The sequence below is a fragment of the Carettochelys insculpta genome, chromosome 3, assembly GCF_033958435.1.
Source record: "Carettochelys insculpta isolate YL-2023 chromosome 3, ASM3395843v1, whole genome shotgun sequence".
NCBI classification, from domain to species: Eukaryota; Metazoa; Chordata; order Testudines; family Carettochelyidae; genus Carettochelys; species Carettochelys insculpta.
This window is the reverse complement of record NC_134139.1, coordinates 181,080,534-181,097,262: the sequence shown is the minus strand read 5'-3', so window position 1 is coordinate 181,097,262 and position 16,729 is coordinate 181,080,534. Positions and strand designations below refer to the sequence as shown.

The 16,729-nt window shown below is 40.3% G+C and overlaps 1 protein-coding gene across 5 annotated transcripts; it reads left to right on the top strand.

Annotated features, from left to right (window-relative positions):
• The first annotated feature begins 436 nt into the window (after positions 1–436).
• On the top strand, positions 437–16,017 carry E2F6 (E2F transcription factor 6). Of its 5 annotated transcripts, none has more exons than XR_012645121.1 (7): positions 437–751; positions 2,415–2,469; positions 4,535–4,751; positions 5,134–5,293; positions 5,846–5,959; positions 7,657–7,737; positions 9,425–9,460. XR_012645121.1 is itself a non-coding variant. In XM_074991275.1 (7 exons), exons 1-6 carry the CDS (start codon positions 695–697, stop codon positions 7,699–7,701), a joined length of 618 nt encoding a protein of 205 aa, XP_074847376.1. In that variant the 5' UTR covers positions 437–694; the 3' UTR covers positions 7,702–7,737; positions 9,425–9,562. The 5 variants fall into 5 exon arrangements, 4 of the variants coding, with proteins under 4 accessions (XP_074847376.1, XP_074847374.1, XP_074847373.1 ...); XM_074991275.1 differs by having other exon boundaries at positions 7,687–7,737; positions 9,425–9,562; XM_074991273.1 differs by lacking the exon at positions 7,657–7,737 and adding an exon at positions 15,244–16,017 and having other exon boundaries at positions 439–751; positions 4,535–4,745; positions 9,425–9,572.
• Positions 16,018–16,729: the final 712 nt, after the last annotated feature.

Genomic DNA, 16,729 nt, shown 5'->3' with positions numbered 1-16,729 from the left:
CGCACCCCTAGGGAACTGCTACGCCCTTTGAGCTCTTTGTGGGGTGGGGTGACAGGGTGAGGACGAGGGAGAGGGGAACTGCAAAAAAAACCCCCCCCCAGCGGCTACCAGGCTCTTCTGTCCCACCCACCCGATTTCTCCCCTCCAGCCTCTTCTCAGCCGCACCCAGCAGGTCACTGACCCCCAATTTGGTTCGTTTCGTCCGCCCCCCGCCCCCCGCTGCACTGTGCCCCTGCAAGACCTCATAATGTGCACAAAGACAGGGCGGCAAGAGCTAAAGCCCGGTAAGGGCAGCAGCTACAACCGCGCTTACTGCGCATGCCTGCTTGGACTGAGCATGCCCAGTACCCCCCAGGTTACAAAAGCGGAGGGGTGGCCTTTTTTAGCCGTACACGGCGGCGGAAGGGAATGGCTGGCGCGTCACGTCCGGCGCGACATTGCGAGCCTCATCCGGCGGCGCTGGGAGTCGCTTTTCCAGCCCAGCCACCGCTGTTGTGGGGAGCGGTCGGATCGCGACGCGGCTGGGCCCTGCCCTGCCCTGCCCTGCCGCTCCTCCCAGGGGTGTGGCGGGGGGGCGGACACGGAGTCGCCGCGCCAGCTGGGCGGCGGCCTTTGAGCAGAGTCCCAGCAGTGAGCGGCCTGACGCTGCGCAAGGCCCAGGCCGCGGGGCGGGGAGTCGAGGGGCCGAGCTAACATGGCCGCCCCCGCCCAGGGGAAGAGCCTGCGGCCGCTGCACCCGGACACGCTGCGGGTGAGTCAAGGCGGGAAGCGACCGGCAGCTGCGCGGGAAACACCCCCACAGGCTTTAAACAACCCGCCCTTCCCAGGAGCCGCCGCCCGTTCTCTCCCCGACCTCCTGAACGAGCGAGGGGGTGCCTGCCATGAATGGCGACGTTAGGCTTTCTCTGCCCGCCATCAGTGACCCGCACTCCCCTGTTGGGCCCCTGGAAAAGGGAACGATGCGGCGGCGCTGTGGCCAACAAAGACGTTTTTCTTAGGTGCGCGGCTGCCTTAAAGTGATATACACGGGGAGGCGGCTATATGCTGCCCGCTGCTGATTTCTCTGCGAGCGCCTTGGCGGCTACTGCTGCTGAGAAACAGCTTCTTCCTCGCTGAGTTTGTTCTCAGGTTTTGCTGCGCGCGTGATGTGGTGAGTTCCCCCGCCGGAGTGTGATATAAAAACAAATTCTGTTCATTAAGGCATAAAAACGTGTAGCTTTAAGATGGTTTCTGCAGATCCTCAAAAGTTGGGCTGTTTGTGTCTCGCTGTCCTGTGGCACCTTGTAGACTAACAGAGGATGCTAATCAGGTGGTTCCTCAACTTCTTAAAAAGTGTATGTCACAATCTGTCACTGTAATCTCTAGTATGCCCATTGCAGTGGGTTTTTCATCTTCAGTCCTTTTGGTATGATGTCCTTCCCCTTTGCATTTGGAGAGGAAGATGTCTGTCTGTGCAAGTTTTTTCATGAGGTTAATGGACTTCCATTCATTACAGCCAAATAAAGTGCCTTGCATGCTGACAAGTATCGGAGGGGGTAGTTGTATTAGTCTGTATCTGCAAAAAGAACACTGCTACCCCTCTGATATTTGACTCAGTAGGATCCTTCTCTGAATCTCTCACTGGTTGGTAGCTGAAAATTTTAGCAGTTTCAATGAAGAAAATTGATAAACAGCCTTGTTTTGTGATGTTGCTTAAAGGGAAGTACCAATAAAAAGAGAAATGTGTTCTAGGGTCATTGTTGCAATTCCATCACCCAGAAAACATCTGTAGCTAATACAAATGGTGCTACTAGCATAGGTTGCTAGCCTAAAAGGTGAAGTCAGACTATTTGTATTGTACTTATATCAACTTGTATTCTGAACTATATCATCTGTGTAAGAGGCCTTCAGGAAGTCAAGGGAGAGATGATAGGCACTTGTTAATATTTTCTGTAAAGTGCCGATGTGAGGAGCGAATCCCTTGCTTAGCTCAAGAGCAATATTCTCAGTCCCACCTGAGAGCTTTATACTAGCTATCTGGGTTTCTGATTTCTGCAGTTGAGAGAGTTGAATTTGGGGAGGGGGTGTTATCTTCACTACTCATACTGTCCACAAACTTTTGTATTAATCCCGCTTAGGTCGAGTGCCTGCATCTGCTACTGGTTGGGCGAGTTTGGAGCCAGAAATCAGTGAAACCTAGCTCTGTTTTCAGTTTCACTGCTGCTTACAGAAGTTTGAGACCCAGCAGTAAAAGCTAAAAAGACTAATTTTCTCTTTGTTACACTGATGCAAGGCTGTTAACAGTAGAAAAAACAGTGAAGCTATCTGAAGACTAAAGACCACTTATTGAGTCATTAATTAAGGAAAGCTTCTTGTCTACCATACATATATTTCATGTCCTGTACTCACCATTATTATATTATGCTTCCTTTTAGCCACCAAAAATCAACCTTAATGCGGAAGATGAGGTACCACTTGTAACGATGAGAAGTAAGTTCCTGAACTTTAAATTTAGAGACTTGTTTTTCTCAATGTTCGAATTTAGAGGGGAGGTTTGAATAAACTGTTACTCTCCTCACAAACTTATTTCATGGATTTACATACATCCAAAGAATACCAGGCACTTTTATACATAATTTGCCTTTTTGTTTGTAATATATATTAAGTGGGGAGGGTTGGTGTGCAGCAAAATCCAGCAGCTGAGCAACAAGTAATTGTTTTTTACTTTGTTTCCTTATAGTTACAGGTATAAGTGTAGCTAATTGGCCTTATGGAAGATGTGTTGGTGTGAGGCTACAGAGGTATAAGGTGTGATAGGAAAGGGCTGACCAAATATAATATCCTGTAGAACCCCGTTTTTTTCCAGTCTAAGTGGGACTGAGACACCAGATCAGATAAACTGTACATAAACCAAAGAATGGGAAAATGTTAAGCTGCAGTACTATCTAGGCAGAGTACCTGTTCCTGATCCTAGAGCTCTGGCTTGGTAAATGTGGAGAGATGATTAAAGGAAAGTGGGATATATGGGTTCTATTATAGCTGCAATAAACTATGATGAATACTTTCATTTTGATAACTTTGTTCTGTGTATTACTTACTCTTTGTAGCAGTATCACATTAGTTTATATGTGGCTTAAGCATTGCATGTTTCAAAACAGTACAGTATTCACAATTTATCTAGATTGGTGAAGTGTGAGTTCCCTTTACAAAAGCTGTGTTGACTCTTCCCCACCAAAGTATTCATCTCACAATTCTGTTCTTTACTATAGTTTCTATCAGTTTGCCTGATTCTGAAGTTGCCTGTAAGTGCAAGAATTGCATCTGTAGACTTTTCTAAAAGTTGATGTCGTATTAGATGTCCTTGAATCATCTGGTGCAGAAGCTCATATAAGTGATAAGATTATGTTATACCACAGTTATAGTTTGAGTTTTCTGAAAACTCGTGTGAATACCATCTGAATCTGGAGGTTTATTATCTTTTAGTTTACCAATTTGTTCCATAACCACCACCTACATTAGTCTGGGATGGTTCCTCAGATTCGTCACCTAAACAGAAGGTGTGGATGAAGACTGATGCAAAGAATTAATTTAGTTTCTCCACAGTAGCCTTTTCTTCCTTGAGTGTTCTAGCACCTCAATCATACAGTAGCCTGACTTGATTGTTTGTTTTGGCAGCCTTTCTGCTTCTGGTGTACTTTTAGTGTTGTACTGTTGTCCTTACATATCTCTCTCCTCTCCTCCTCCTCCACACCCCCCCTACTGCCCCTGGGCTGTAGAGAATTTGGCCTATAGGTTTTACAAAAAAAAACTCTGGTGCTCTTTGACCCTAAAACCTGGAATGGAGTTCCCCTATAGTGGTACAGTATTTGAAACTTCTGAAGCATATAGCAGACCAGTAAGAGATCCTCCCCGTACAAGTTATTAGCACTTTTTCTTAATAGTTTTACTTGGAAGAAATAACATTCTACTGATTTAAAAAGGGGTTTCCTGTGGTCAGTCTGAATTACCCTTTCTGAAAGAGATCAAAAGGCAGATGGAGTTCAATTTTTTTCCCCCTGATGTTTTGATTTGAATTAAATGGAACAAATTAGCCAAAGACTGAATTTCATGAAAACTGGGTGGTCTCATTTACTTCTTTACTTTGTGGACATGTTCAGTGGCTTCTATGCGCAGACATAATAAACTTTGAATTTTGTTACAGGCTTGTAAGCAGCAACAGGACTTTTTAAACAGAAAATACCATGACAGCTCTTTAGTAGCCTACCAGTTCATAAAAATACTTGTTCACATCATCATTGATATGTATATTGGAAGTCTAATGTCAAGAATTTAAAAGGCATGGAAATACCTTTTTAGTTTTCTAGATAAAACTTACACAAATTAAGACATTGGATTTACAGCTTATTTTTATAAATTGTACTGCTGATACAGAATAAAACTTTAACATCCTGTCGTAATGTAACACTTTACATAAGTATTGTATGTTTGAAAATTATGATGCTTTGAACGAGATGCCTGGGCTAATACTAAGTGTTACAATGTCAAACCTTTCCAGAAACTCTGAAAGTCCCAAAGCCTCGTTTTGATGCATCCCTGGTATACTTGACCCGGAAGTTCATGGATCTTGTTAAAACTGCTCCAGATGGTGTTCTTGATTTGAATGAAGTAGCAAAAACTCTAGGGGTACGAAAACGAAGAGTATATGACATCACCAATGTTTTGGATGGAATCCACCTAATTCAGAAAAGATCTAAGAATCTTATCCAGTGGGTGTGAGTTGGCTTTGAAATTTCAAACTTGCATGTGCAAAAATAATATGGATACTTTGTGTAATGCAGTTTGACCTAATTGTGAATGTTTTAGTTTCATTAATGTTTTGCATTTACTTTCATAAATGTGATATGCAGCCCATAATTGCACTGTATAACAGTCTGTAATTATAGGATGCCTTTGTTAACTTTCTAGTATCAGAAAATGAGGCAGTTGTGAAGGTTTAACTAACTACAAGACCAAAAACAATAATTGATGACCAAAAAGCTTTCAATATTTTAACTATGCTTTTTTTAACAGCTAAAATTTTTTTTTAGTATATTTGTTATACTATATACTTTGAATCTTATTTAGAAATAATAATTAAATTTCATATTCTTTTAGAGGATCTGATCTCTGTCAGGTTGCTGGAAAGGCATCCGAACAGCAAAAGCTTAGAGACGAACTTTCTGATTTATCAGCAATGGAAGAAGCACTGGATGAATTAATTAAGGATTGTGCTCACCAGCTGTTTGATTTAACAGATGACAAAGAAAACACAAAATATCCTTTAACTGCTTCATCAGTTCCTTTGGCTAATAGCACCAAGCATTTGGTGATGGAAATTTAGAATGGTAGGAAGAGGTGAAATTTGTTGCTTTTTTTTTCTCATGCTTTAGCAGAAGGTATGTAATACTTGGAATAACTCGTCCCAAAGAAAGTTAAATTTGCAGATATATTCCTATATAGAATAAACAGCAGAATGTAAAAATTAAATTAGCACTGTCACTGTAATAATTATGAATATTTACATGTAATAGCCTTATAAACAAGCTTTAACAAATGAAAAGTTGTTTGTTCTGTAATTGAGAAGAATTAAACACCAAACGTGAAAGTTGGGAATATTACCCAAGATTCCTCATTCTGTGCTTGCCTCGGGACAGAAGGCCAATTAGAAAAAAGATTCCTGTGCTTAAATAAAGTCATTTTCAGACAATGACAGATGAAACTTGTCCATTTCTTGAAAGGCGTCAGAAATTAATTGTATTTCATGTTGACAGCCATACCTCCTCCTTAAAACAAATTTACCTTATAAAATCCTTGACTAATGTATACACTAGCTTATGTGACATACCAAGATATTCATAGCATTCAGGCCTTTCAAGAACAGATTGTTATGGCAATCAAAGCTCCAGAAGAAACAAAACTAGAAGTACCTGCACCTAAAGAGGTATTTTCTTTACTCAAGGCAACTGCATTCTATGACTTAGAGCACAGTTTCTCAGACTGTGGATCACAGCCCAGTTTTGTTGGAGTTGTGAGGGCTGGCTTAAGGCTTGCTGGGGCCCAGGAGTGGGGACCAAACTTGCACTCCACCACCAAGGGTCTAGGTTTCAGGGCAGTGCCCAGTTTACAGAGGTGGTGGGACTTTGGCTCCAGCCATAACACTTGGGTCAGTGGGACTCAAGGGAGTTTAGGCTTTGGCCCACATTCCAGAGGTCCTGTAGTGATTTTTGTTTTGAAAACTCCTAAATTAGAGTTTGAAAGAACAGTTGATTTTCACCTTAGTTTTTTCATGTACAGAAATTAATATTGGTGTTATATAATGTTGGCATTCATATCTGATACTGGTCATAAAACAAAGCTAGCTGCTGTGTTTTGATGTAAAATTGTGGGGGAGCAGTATTTTACACAGACTAGGAGAACATCATATCCTAGATTACCACTTCACTTTTGTTGGGAATGAGGGGACATCTTTAACTCCTGTCTGTGTTACCTCAATATGGCATTGGAATGCATTTCAATTTGAGAGGAAATGGAATAAAGATGCTTATACAGTATTTTAAAAAGTTTAGTACAAACTTGAATATAAATATTCCATTGTAGAGTATTGTCAGGAGAGGCTTATTATAATTGCTTGTGTAAAGTACATCCTATCTCTTTTTCCCTTATGTTCTGTGTAATATAGGAAGTCAGACTAGATGATAATGATTCGTTCTTTCATAAAAATATGCATTTATGTGAAAGCTTAATTTGACATAGTCTTACAGACTTGAAAGTTTTTTCTACTAACTGCAAAAATATTGTGGGTGCAGCATTTGAAGTTTGAGGCACGTGCGCTGATTTTTTTTATCTGAAAATTCTGTATTCTGAGTTCTGAATAGGCTAGACTATACACAAGGTGTGCCTGTTTTTAAACAAGAAAAGGGGTAAAAAATGAAAGCATTGTAGGATACAGTAGGAGAGGAAACTAAAGAAGCGGAGTATAACTTATACATAAAAATATGTTAAAGATCAAAGTTACAAAATCAAGCATGCAAAAGGATACCTTTTAAAGTTCCTTATACTGCCTGAATTTGTTCCCTTTGTGGACAAGCTCTATGATCATGTACTGTTTTTCTCCATAGCATATCTACCTTAGCACAAAGGATAGATGGTACTCACTTAAACCTTGCTCTAGAAACTGAATTATTAGTCTGTGTGTGGTTTTTATAAGGGGTTCAGTGCTAAAGTGCCTGTATTCTTCTTCACAAATTGGGTTAGTTTATTTTTGCAACACACTTTAGTGAAGAAGAGCAATTATCATTCTCCCATTTTACAGATGGAGAACTAAGACACAGTGGTTTATAAGCATATTATCAAATTTGAGACTAGTAGGATCTGACTTTTCAGAGTATTTACTGTTGTACAGATCTTTATATGGTCAAAGTTCAGCACCTCTTGGCTTTGGTTGCAGCTGTGAGCATGCAGCAAATAAGGAAATCAGGCAATCAAAAAGGAATACATGATTAATGATGATCTGACAGCCTTGTCTCACTTGTTTGGTTAGCATCAGGGAGCTCAAGTTTCTCAACCAATTGCTTTGGCTGTATAGTATTAAACATTTCTGGCAGTGTTTTTTTTCCCTACTTTCTTTCTTGGAAACAGCTGTAAACTGTCTTGGCTGAAATTTTCCAGAATGACTGTTCCTGAGGCAGATGGCTAACGTGGGAATTTTCAGCCTGAATGGTTAGTCTGGCACTGTTCTTATAAGCAACTGAAAATAGGGGTGTATAATGGAAAGCTTAACAGGTGCTACCAACCCTGGCTATAATTGTTTAGAAATCTAGTACTATAAATATACTGTGAAACTTCCTTGCATATTAGATTTTTTTCTGTTGGTATTTTTTTTGTGAAAACAATCATGGAAAACAAGTTCCAGAAAGTTTACATGTATTTTCATTTTTTGTTTTAATGTCATGGGGCTATTTGGTGTGCTCTGTCTTTTGGTTCTTAAAGGCCCTTTATGTTGCTGATATCTACTGCAGGGCATTGGTATAGTGATTTAATGAAATTTTGTTCTGTCAGCTGCTAGCATTGGCACAAACTGCTATTGATTCCGCTGATTTTTAAGCTATTCCACTGTCACATTGACTTAAGTGCATCGCTTTTCCTACCTCCATTCTTAATAGTGTAATAAAATACAATCACTTATCAAAGTGGCCTGTTGAAAATGACCAGCTAATATAGCTCTTCACGTTGGCTGGACCTGTTTAGAGTATAGTATTACGTAGTTTAATTACGTTATTGAGTAGATGTCAGCCAGTATGGCAGCTAGGGATGTAAAATCCCATTTAATGGGTTAACCAGTCAAACCTAGCATTTAACTGCTTAACTGATTGAATGGAGACAGGGGTGGCATCTGGAGAGGCCATGGGCAGGAGCTACTCTGGCTAGGCTGGAGTGCACCTGCCCTTGGCACACCAAGGATCAGGGTTGTGTGTACTGGGGGTACTATGTGTGGGTGGGTGTGATTTTTAAAAGGAGTATTTTTTTTAAAAAAAAAAAAGTTGAGAAGAATGAAGGTTCATGTGAACATTGCTCCTTCGTGCTTAAGAGTCTATCCCTAGGCACAGCATTTTTCCTTTTTCCTCATTTGCTCTTCAACTGGGGTGAAAGTATTCATGTGCATTGCAGCTCTTGAAGTACAGTAAAGCCCCACTATTCTGACATAATCATGACTGACTGATAGTCGAATACCTGCATATTCGGGGGTCGGAGGTCATGGAAGGGAAGGCTGGTGTGGGGCTGTCTGGGCCTCTCTTGAAATACGGGCGGTCTGTGGGATGCTGGCCGTTGTGGGGCAGTTCCCCAGGGCTGGCTCCCCAGTTGGGCAGCCCCCTTGGGTTCCAAGTGTTGAGACCCGGCTGGTCCCAGGGCCCCAGCCCCATCTCCCCAGGCAGGTAGCATCTGTTACCCCAGGCAGGCGGGGAGCCACTGCTGGCCCCAGTGGGGCTGGCACCTGCCCAGGATGGGCTGCTGGCTGCACAGTGCTAGGGGAGATTATCCTGCTTCCCAGTTACCCAACATTCTGTTTCATCCCACGCTGCTTCAGGTGGTGTTGAATAAAACAGAGGGTTGGGTAACCGAGGGTTAGATAACCAGGGTTTGCCTGTATTGGGGGGGGGGGTGTGTGTGTGTGTGTGTGTGTGTGTGTGTGTGTGTTTTCTTTTTGGTAACCAAATTTGGAAAAGAGAGCTTCTCTCACTATTTTGGTTCCACTGTAGGTGAGGCTACTCCCTATCAACTCACCAAGAACTAAGGAACCTTAAAAAATGGCTTAATCTGTCGAAGTTAAAATGTCCCTCTTATGTCTTGTTTCATTTAATCTGTAAATGTCTTCTAATTTTTATATTTGTTAAATTTTATCTTACAGGATTGTATAGAAGTACGTATAAAGAGCACAAAGGGACCCATTGATGTATATTTATGTGAAGTGGAGCAAGATAACCTAGATACCAAAACTTTTGAAGATATGGCTGCTCTGATATCAGAAACTAAATCAGAAGTACCTCTCGATGAAGGTCTGAGAAATTTAAATGGGAAAAAAGGCATTTATTAACACAAGACATTTATTAACACTATAAAATATGTATTGACAAAATTAACTGGTAAACACTTCTAATCCCCATGAAACTTGCGTAACTTATATTTTAAAGTGGGCTAAATGCTCTCCTTATGAAATAGATTTCAAAACTAGTTTTAGTCCTTGCTACTAGGATGAGGCAAAATTTTTTTGGATTAATTTTTGTTGAAAATTATGGTGGCTCTTTGAAGAGTGCACATGCTGGTACTCCACGTTAGGTGTCTTGGTGTCTTACGCTTATAGTCAAAGATTTATAGTACCTCAGGTGTGGCCCTGCATGCAGTGGTCATCTCATGCTGGTGCAAGCCATTAACTGCCATGCACCACCACCTGTCCTTCAATTCATCTTTACTGCCTTAGGCTTAGGTTGGAACATGCAGCAACTCCACACTGCTCTTAGCAAATGACTTCTAAATAAGCTCCTCCTCTGTTTTTCTTTTAAACCTTTATATCTTGATTTCTTTCCTCTCTGGTTGTTCTTACATTTTCTGCTCCCTTTTAATTATCCCCTTTATTTTAAAAATAAACAAAAACAAAACCAAAAAACTTTCATTTTGACTGCATTTACATTCCTGCCTCTTGAGGGCCCCTGAGCTTGAGGCTGGGTTCAGACAAAACACTGGGTTGTCCTGGACTCAAACATTGCCTGACTTGCAAGCTATCAATCCCGATTTCAGACATATTCATGGCTTGCCTGTTACCATACTACCCTGGCTGGCAAAAATCACTTTGGACGATTGGATGCTTGAAATAGTCTTCAAAGGACTCAATCCCATTTATTTCCACCCGCCCACTGACCTATGTTCTCTATCCTTTTTCTGGGACCTTTCCCATGAGATACCGTTACAACAGACGGTAGGTCATCTACTACACCTAGGGCAAGTGGAAAAATACCATCTCCACATACAGGAATGTTTTTTTTCCCCCCTGTGTTTTCATGCATGAAAAAGGATGGGGATAGAGACTGATTCTGGACTTAAGCCAGCTCTGTAAGTTCACAAAGAAACAATACTTCAAAATGGTAATATTGGCAACTATAATTTTCCCATTACGAAAGGGAGATGGGATGGAAGCGTATTTCAACAGGAGGGTACATCCCACAACCAGGAGATTCCTCTTTTTCACTCTGCAGAATCAATAGTGTCAGTGCTTTCAGCCTACCCGTGGCACCAAGAGTTTTCTCAAAGGCCCTTCCAGTGGTTGCTAATCACCTCTGCAAGTCCATGTTTGATATTTTCATACTTGGACAGTTCCATCAGGGTGCATCTAGCAGCAGTTTCTGTGATTCACAACAAAGTGTATGGGCACACATTTCATACATGCAGTTACTTCATATATAGGTAGTCTGTCGTGTCCAATGTCTTGAGTTTGCACAAGCTCATCGGTTGTGGACTCACATGTGGCTGAGGAGTCCGAGCTTTGAACGGCATGGGCATTCACAGTGGGGGGACAAGGGAATTGTCCTGGATGTGTTGGTGCAGCTGTTGCTTTCTTCCTCTCATGAGCATCAATGAGGCGTACACGTCACTGCTCTTCAAAGTTGTCATACGCATGTCACACGAGAGCACGCCAGCCTGTTCAGTCTTTTGCATGCTGCTCTAGCTAATCTGGTTTTAAACCAGCATGAGCAATGTTGGCCTTCCTGCAGTCTTTATTCCTCTTGCAAGGCCTACCTTGATTCCTTTTGCCCTGGGAGAGTTCATCGTAGAGGAGTTGCTTAGGGATTCTTGACTCCACTCGTATGATGTGCCCTGCCCAGTGAAGCTGGGCTTTCAGAATCATGGCTTCGATGCTTGTGGTTCCTGCTCTGTCCAGGACTTCCAGGTTCGTAACTCTGTCCTGCCATCAAATGTGCAGTATTGACCTCAGGCTGGGTGTGTGGAAACACTCCAGCAGTTTTATGTTTTCTGTACAAGGTCCGTGTTTCACAGCCATGCAGTCGCTAAACTGTTCTTAAAGGGAGTGAATAATACCTTCCCACAAATGAAACAACTACACTGATCTGGGACCTTAACATCATGCTCTGCACACTCAAGGGGAGCACATTTGAGACCATGCCAAACTGCTTGCTATACCTCTCAGTGAAAGTCTCTTTTCTTACTGTTATCACCACCTCCAGGAGAGTAGAAGTAGCCATGCTAATAGCAGACCTCCCCACACAATTTTTTCCAAAAGGTCAGTTTATCTTGAGACCTCATCCAAAATTTCTACCCAGAACTGTCTTATCCTTTCACCTGAATCAAGCTGTATACGTGCTTGTTTTTTCTGAAGCCCCACGTTGACACCAGGAATGCTTCCTTCCACATTCTTGATGTTTGCAGGACCCCTCCCCATTTTAGTTTGACAGGAAAAGGCAAGATGATGACTTTTCTAAATGTCTTTGACCTTTATATCAGTGAACAATCCACAGAGGAGCCCATCTACAAGCAGAGACTCTCCAAGTGGATTTCACAGTACATTCACCCGTGCTATGACTTGAACAATTCACACTCACTAACCCAGAGCAGTATACACATCTCTGGTCTTTTTCAACAATGTTCCAGTTTTCACACATTTGCAAGGCAACTTCTGGGGTTCACACATTTACCGAACACTATGCCCTGGAACAACACTCCTTAGCAGATACACAGTTTTGGGCATTCCATTCTCTCTACTATCCAGACACAAATTGTGAAGCCTCTGCTTTCAGTAGGAGATACTGTTCTGTAGCAGTGTAATGTGAAGCACCCACAGGGATGCTTCTCAGAGAAGAAGTCTCCTATCCTGGTGCAGTAACTGAAATTCTTCGAGGTGGTTGTCCATAACCTTCCCTTCCTCCTCTGTTTTGGAATACCATGGTTTTTTTTTTTTAGGTGGAGAGGGAATATAGGGTTAGTTGGCTGCATGCAGCGGTTAACCATTCTCATCATCATGAGATAACCACTGTGTGCACACCGCCACATGAGGTAGTGCTGCTGCGAATTTCCAACAATAAAGGCAAGGTGCTAAGATGTCTAATGTTGGGCACCCATAGGAACAACCATTTCAAAGAACCTCAGTTACTGCAGCAGGTGAGTAACTTCTTTGTCTGACCTGATACTGTTTTTAAATTTGGCCCAAATTAATTGACTGGTTTCGTCCAAAAAAGTCAAGAGCTAGATTCACAAAGAATCTTGGATCACTTTCAGAAAGCATCTGGCAGAGGACTCTTTAGCCCTTGCATATAGGGCACTTAACATCATTGTGGGAAACCTTGGTTCAGGTACCTCTATTGCTTGATATGAAATTGGGATTTGGATTGGGTCTGCTACCTTGCAGACTCATGCCTTCGTTGCCTAGCTATGTGGTATATGGGGAAAGTCTCTCAATTTTGTTGAAGCTGTTCCACTTTGTGTAAGATACTTGAGTATTTATTAAGCTAGAATAATAGTGAATGTAGCCTGCTGATGAGTCCCCTAACTATTGAGGAAAAAGGTTATTAGAAAGGCTCCTTCTCCTCTTCAGTGAACCTAGCCCTTTAATAATGCTGGAAACAAAACATTTTGACGCAGATGTTTTGTTCATCCCAGAACTGATTTCTTGATTTGCTGAAACTTTACAATCTCTGAATTCATTTTGATTGACTGTTTTATAACATAACTCTGGATGAATTGAAAAAATCAGTTATTCTGCTCTACTTGATGTATAACCTAAACACACATTTTACTTAATGTAAAACTAATTTACAGTATAATCTAGGTGCCCAGCTGTTGTGTGATTAGATGTAAAATGCTGTTCTGCAGAATCTTACACAGTTTGCAAAACAGGAAGACTTGACAACTAGCTCACTTCAAGTGAGAGCTAATAAATCCATTGTCGTTAGAGTTGCAAAATGATAACTAGTCATATAAGCAAGTTACTGCTGTCTGCAAGCCAAAAAATACTGGATATGTAATTAGATGGGATTTTGGGAAATACTAGGTAAATAAAGTGACTTATTTTCAGCACTGCTCTTGGAAAAGCAGTAGTTGGCCTTTTCCCTGGTATAGTAGGCTCCCAACTTACACAGAGGTTGCATATGTGCTCTCCCTGCATAAGTTAAATTTTGCCTAACTTGGGGGAGCCAGGAAACTGACCAGTGCAGCAGCACTGGTCAGTTTCCCAGCTCCCCAGTGGTGGGCAGCCTGGACCAGGTGCCAGCTCACTCCTACTCAGTCACGTTAACCTGAGAGATGCGCAACTTGGGCATACGTATCTTGGGATTCTACTGTATACACTTTACTTCTTGGTTTTTGTGCCACTTATGGAATTGGCACAGTCATTTTCTGACTGTCTTTGTGTTGACATAGGCCTAATATAGTAGTTCTTCCTTATAATGTATCTCCTGTGTTTAATGGAGCTAATCCTCGACAGGTAAGTGTTTTTTTTTTTAACTTTTCCAAATGTCCGTGTAAAAAGGTGATAGGTTAGTAGCTTGTAGTATGTAGTTAAAAAGTTAATTCTCTTCCATAAGGAATGAAAAAATGAAGGACCCCAGGTTTTCCATAATAACTGTGGGTATAAAACTCTGGATGACCTGTTCCTGTTTACTTGCCATAGGAATGCTCCATAATATCAGTGTAACCTCCTTCGGAATATTCCATGTCTTATACCTTCCTAAGTAAATTAGTCTCAGATTTATTCTTAAATTGCCAAGAAAAAGGAGTTGGAACATATCTGCTACAAGATAACTTAAATTTATTAATAATCAGCCCTTCCATTTCTTTTTAAATTGAAATATTTGGGATTCTAAAGTACACATCTGCATTCAAACATGGCAGTACTTAACAAGTTCTCCTGTAGAACAAAATGACTGACAGTAAAGATTTCAGGATTTAATTACCTCCCATGGTGCTCATTCAATGTGATATTGGTTACATTGTGTAATCTCTGCTGCTGTGTATCAATCTTGTAAAATGAATAATTAGTGTGAGTCTAAATACATTGAATTGTAGAATATTTTGAATTCTTTGAGTGACATGAATGAATTGTGCTGTTTCTTGAGCAATTATGTCAGTAAAGTTTGGGAAGCCTTTATTAGCAGTTTAAGCTATAAAACACAGTGTGAATCCATTGTTTTACTTGCATAAATAGTCCTGCTTCTTATTAGCAGTTCTTGTGTAACTACTGGTCATCTCTCTCAACTGTACACGTAAAGGATCAGCTTTAAAAAAAGTACAACATTTACACGTCAGCTTATCGTGCTATACAATGATCTGAAAACTTTATACAAGTACCCTTTACAAAATCAGGGGTAAGACTTCCAGTGGTGGTTCAGAGCACCAATGGCACTATAAAATGATTCTATTATGCTTCACTATTCAGATCACTCATTTGATACTGAAACAGACAGGGAGATGACTGGACAGTAGTGTTTAAGCCAGAAAAATAAAAAAGATGTAGTCATATAATATGAAAGGGAATGTAAATCTTGACAGGCACAAAAACAAGGAAGTGACGGGGCCGGGGGGGCGGAAATTAGGATACAAACTAGGTACTATCCAGATACAAGAAAAGTTATTTTTTATTCTACCATATCTTAGTTTTCATTAATATGAATGTTCCCTGAAAGAATAAATGTTTTGGTTATCTTTTTTTCACTTCCCTTCTAGATTGAGGTCTTCTGAATCAATTTAAAAGCTTGAAGAACCATTAGAACGCCAAGTTCTGTGCAGATTATCATACATATTTGCACCACAGAATTCCGAAAGAGCCACTTGGAACTATAAACATGCTCAACTTCTAATACTGTCAAATATTTGTCAGACTTAAAATGGCAATAATTCAGTTGAGTGCTTTCACACAGTTATCTTCAATTGCTTCAGTTTAAATGAGTGCAATTTGAGGATTTTTTTTTTTAAAGGAGCTTTGTTTCTATACCTGTGCATAATCTGCAGTATGTGGGGGGGGGGAAAAATGGCCTTGTGCTACTGTTTTTATTGAATTTGAGTGATAAATGTGGGCAGGAAAGTATTTTAAAAAATGAAAATTCTTTAAAACTACATCTGAACAAAAACACCAAAACTTTGATCCTTTGAGAATATTAGATAATAAACAAATGCACTTTTAATTCTGAAGATGCACTGTTACTAAACAAGATGGTTAAATATAATGTAACAATCAAGAATTGAGTATTTGAAGGCTTTTCTTATCCGTAAGGAACATAAAACTGGTGTACATTATGAAAAAAATTAAAGTTATGCCTTACACGGTGTGGATGCTGTTTTGCATCTAATTATGGCATGAACAATGAAGTTAAAGGCATGGCTTTTGTGTATATATCTCTATCATGTTTAGATAGTTTCTGACAAAATTAATTGCACTTCTATCTTTGTACAGCAAAAACTGAAATAAACTTGTAAATAAAGTAACAGTATTTAATTGGATTTCATCTTGGTTTTCCCTTTCCACAGGAGAAGTTCATTAAGTGACATTTCTGAACAGAATGAAATGTGTAAAAACTACTTGTAACTTACGCAAACAATACATTGAAACACTTTGATTACACAGGCACACTAACTTCTAGAACTAGTTGATGGATCATTATGGTATTGGAGCTTATTGACAGAGCTACATATACCCAGTGATTGGTTTGTAAATCCATCATTCATGGTTGCTGCTGCTGTTTTGAACTTAATTGGAGCATCGTGCTTCAAAAAAGCAGAGTTGACTTTTCATAATTTTTAACATGCAGAAACCTGCCTAATTTGGAAATGTTCTCTTAGCTATAACTCCAGTTTCTCTTTTAAAAAATGTTTGAGGTACAAAGTGTTTCACACTACTGTCTTTCTGGGACTAGTTTTTCAAATGAGTTAGTTCATCTGGGCTTTGAACATAAGCGTGGGGCTCTTTGTTTTCCTACAGTGTAGGTTTTGCTTGCATATCAAGGTTTTTCTTTAGATTTATGTATAACAAATTGAACTTCTGATACATTTAGTGATATTAGTTTCTCAGTTCAGAAGAAAATTAAAAATAGAACTACAACTATATGTATATTTTTTCTGCTGAAATATTTTTCTGTAGTTAGGTCCATTAAGTCAATAATAACTGGAGACTTCAGATAATCAGGAGGTTTACTTACTGATGTTTTATGTAGCT

Excerpts from the sequence above, each read along its gene's own strand:
- E2F6 (XM_074991272.1), top strand. The coding sequence starts at position 695 with ATGGCCGCCCCCGCCCAGGGGAAGAGCCTGCGGCCGCTGCACCCGGAC. Across the intron at positions 4,752-5,133 it reads AAGAATCTTATCCAGTGGGT|AGGATCTGATCTCTGTCAGG; the intron begins GTGAGTTGGCTT and ends ATATTCTTTTAG. Across the intron at positions 5,294-5,845 it reads ATGACAAAGAAAACACAAAA|CTAGCTTATGTGACATACCA; the intron begins TATCCTTTAACT and ends CTAATGTATACA.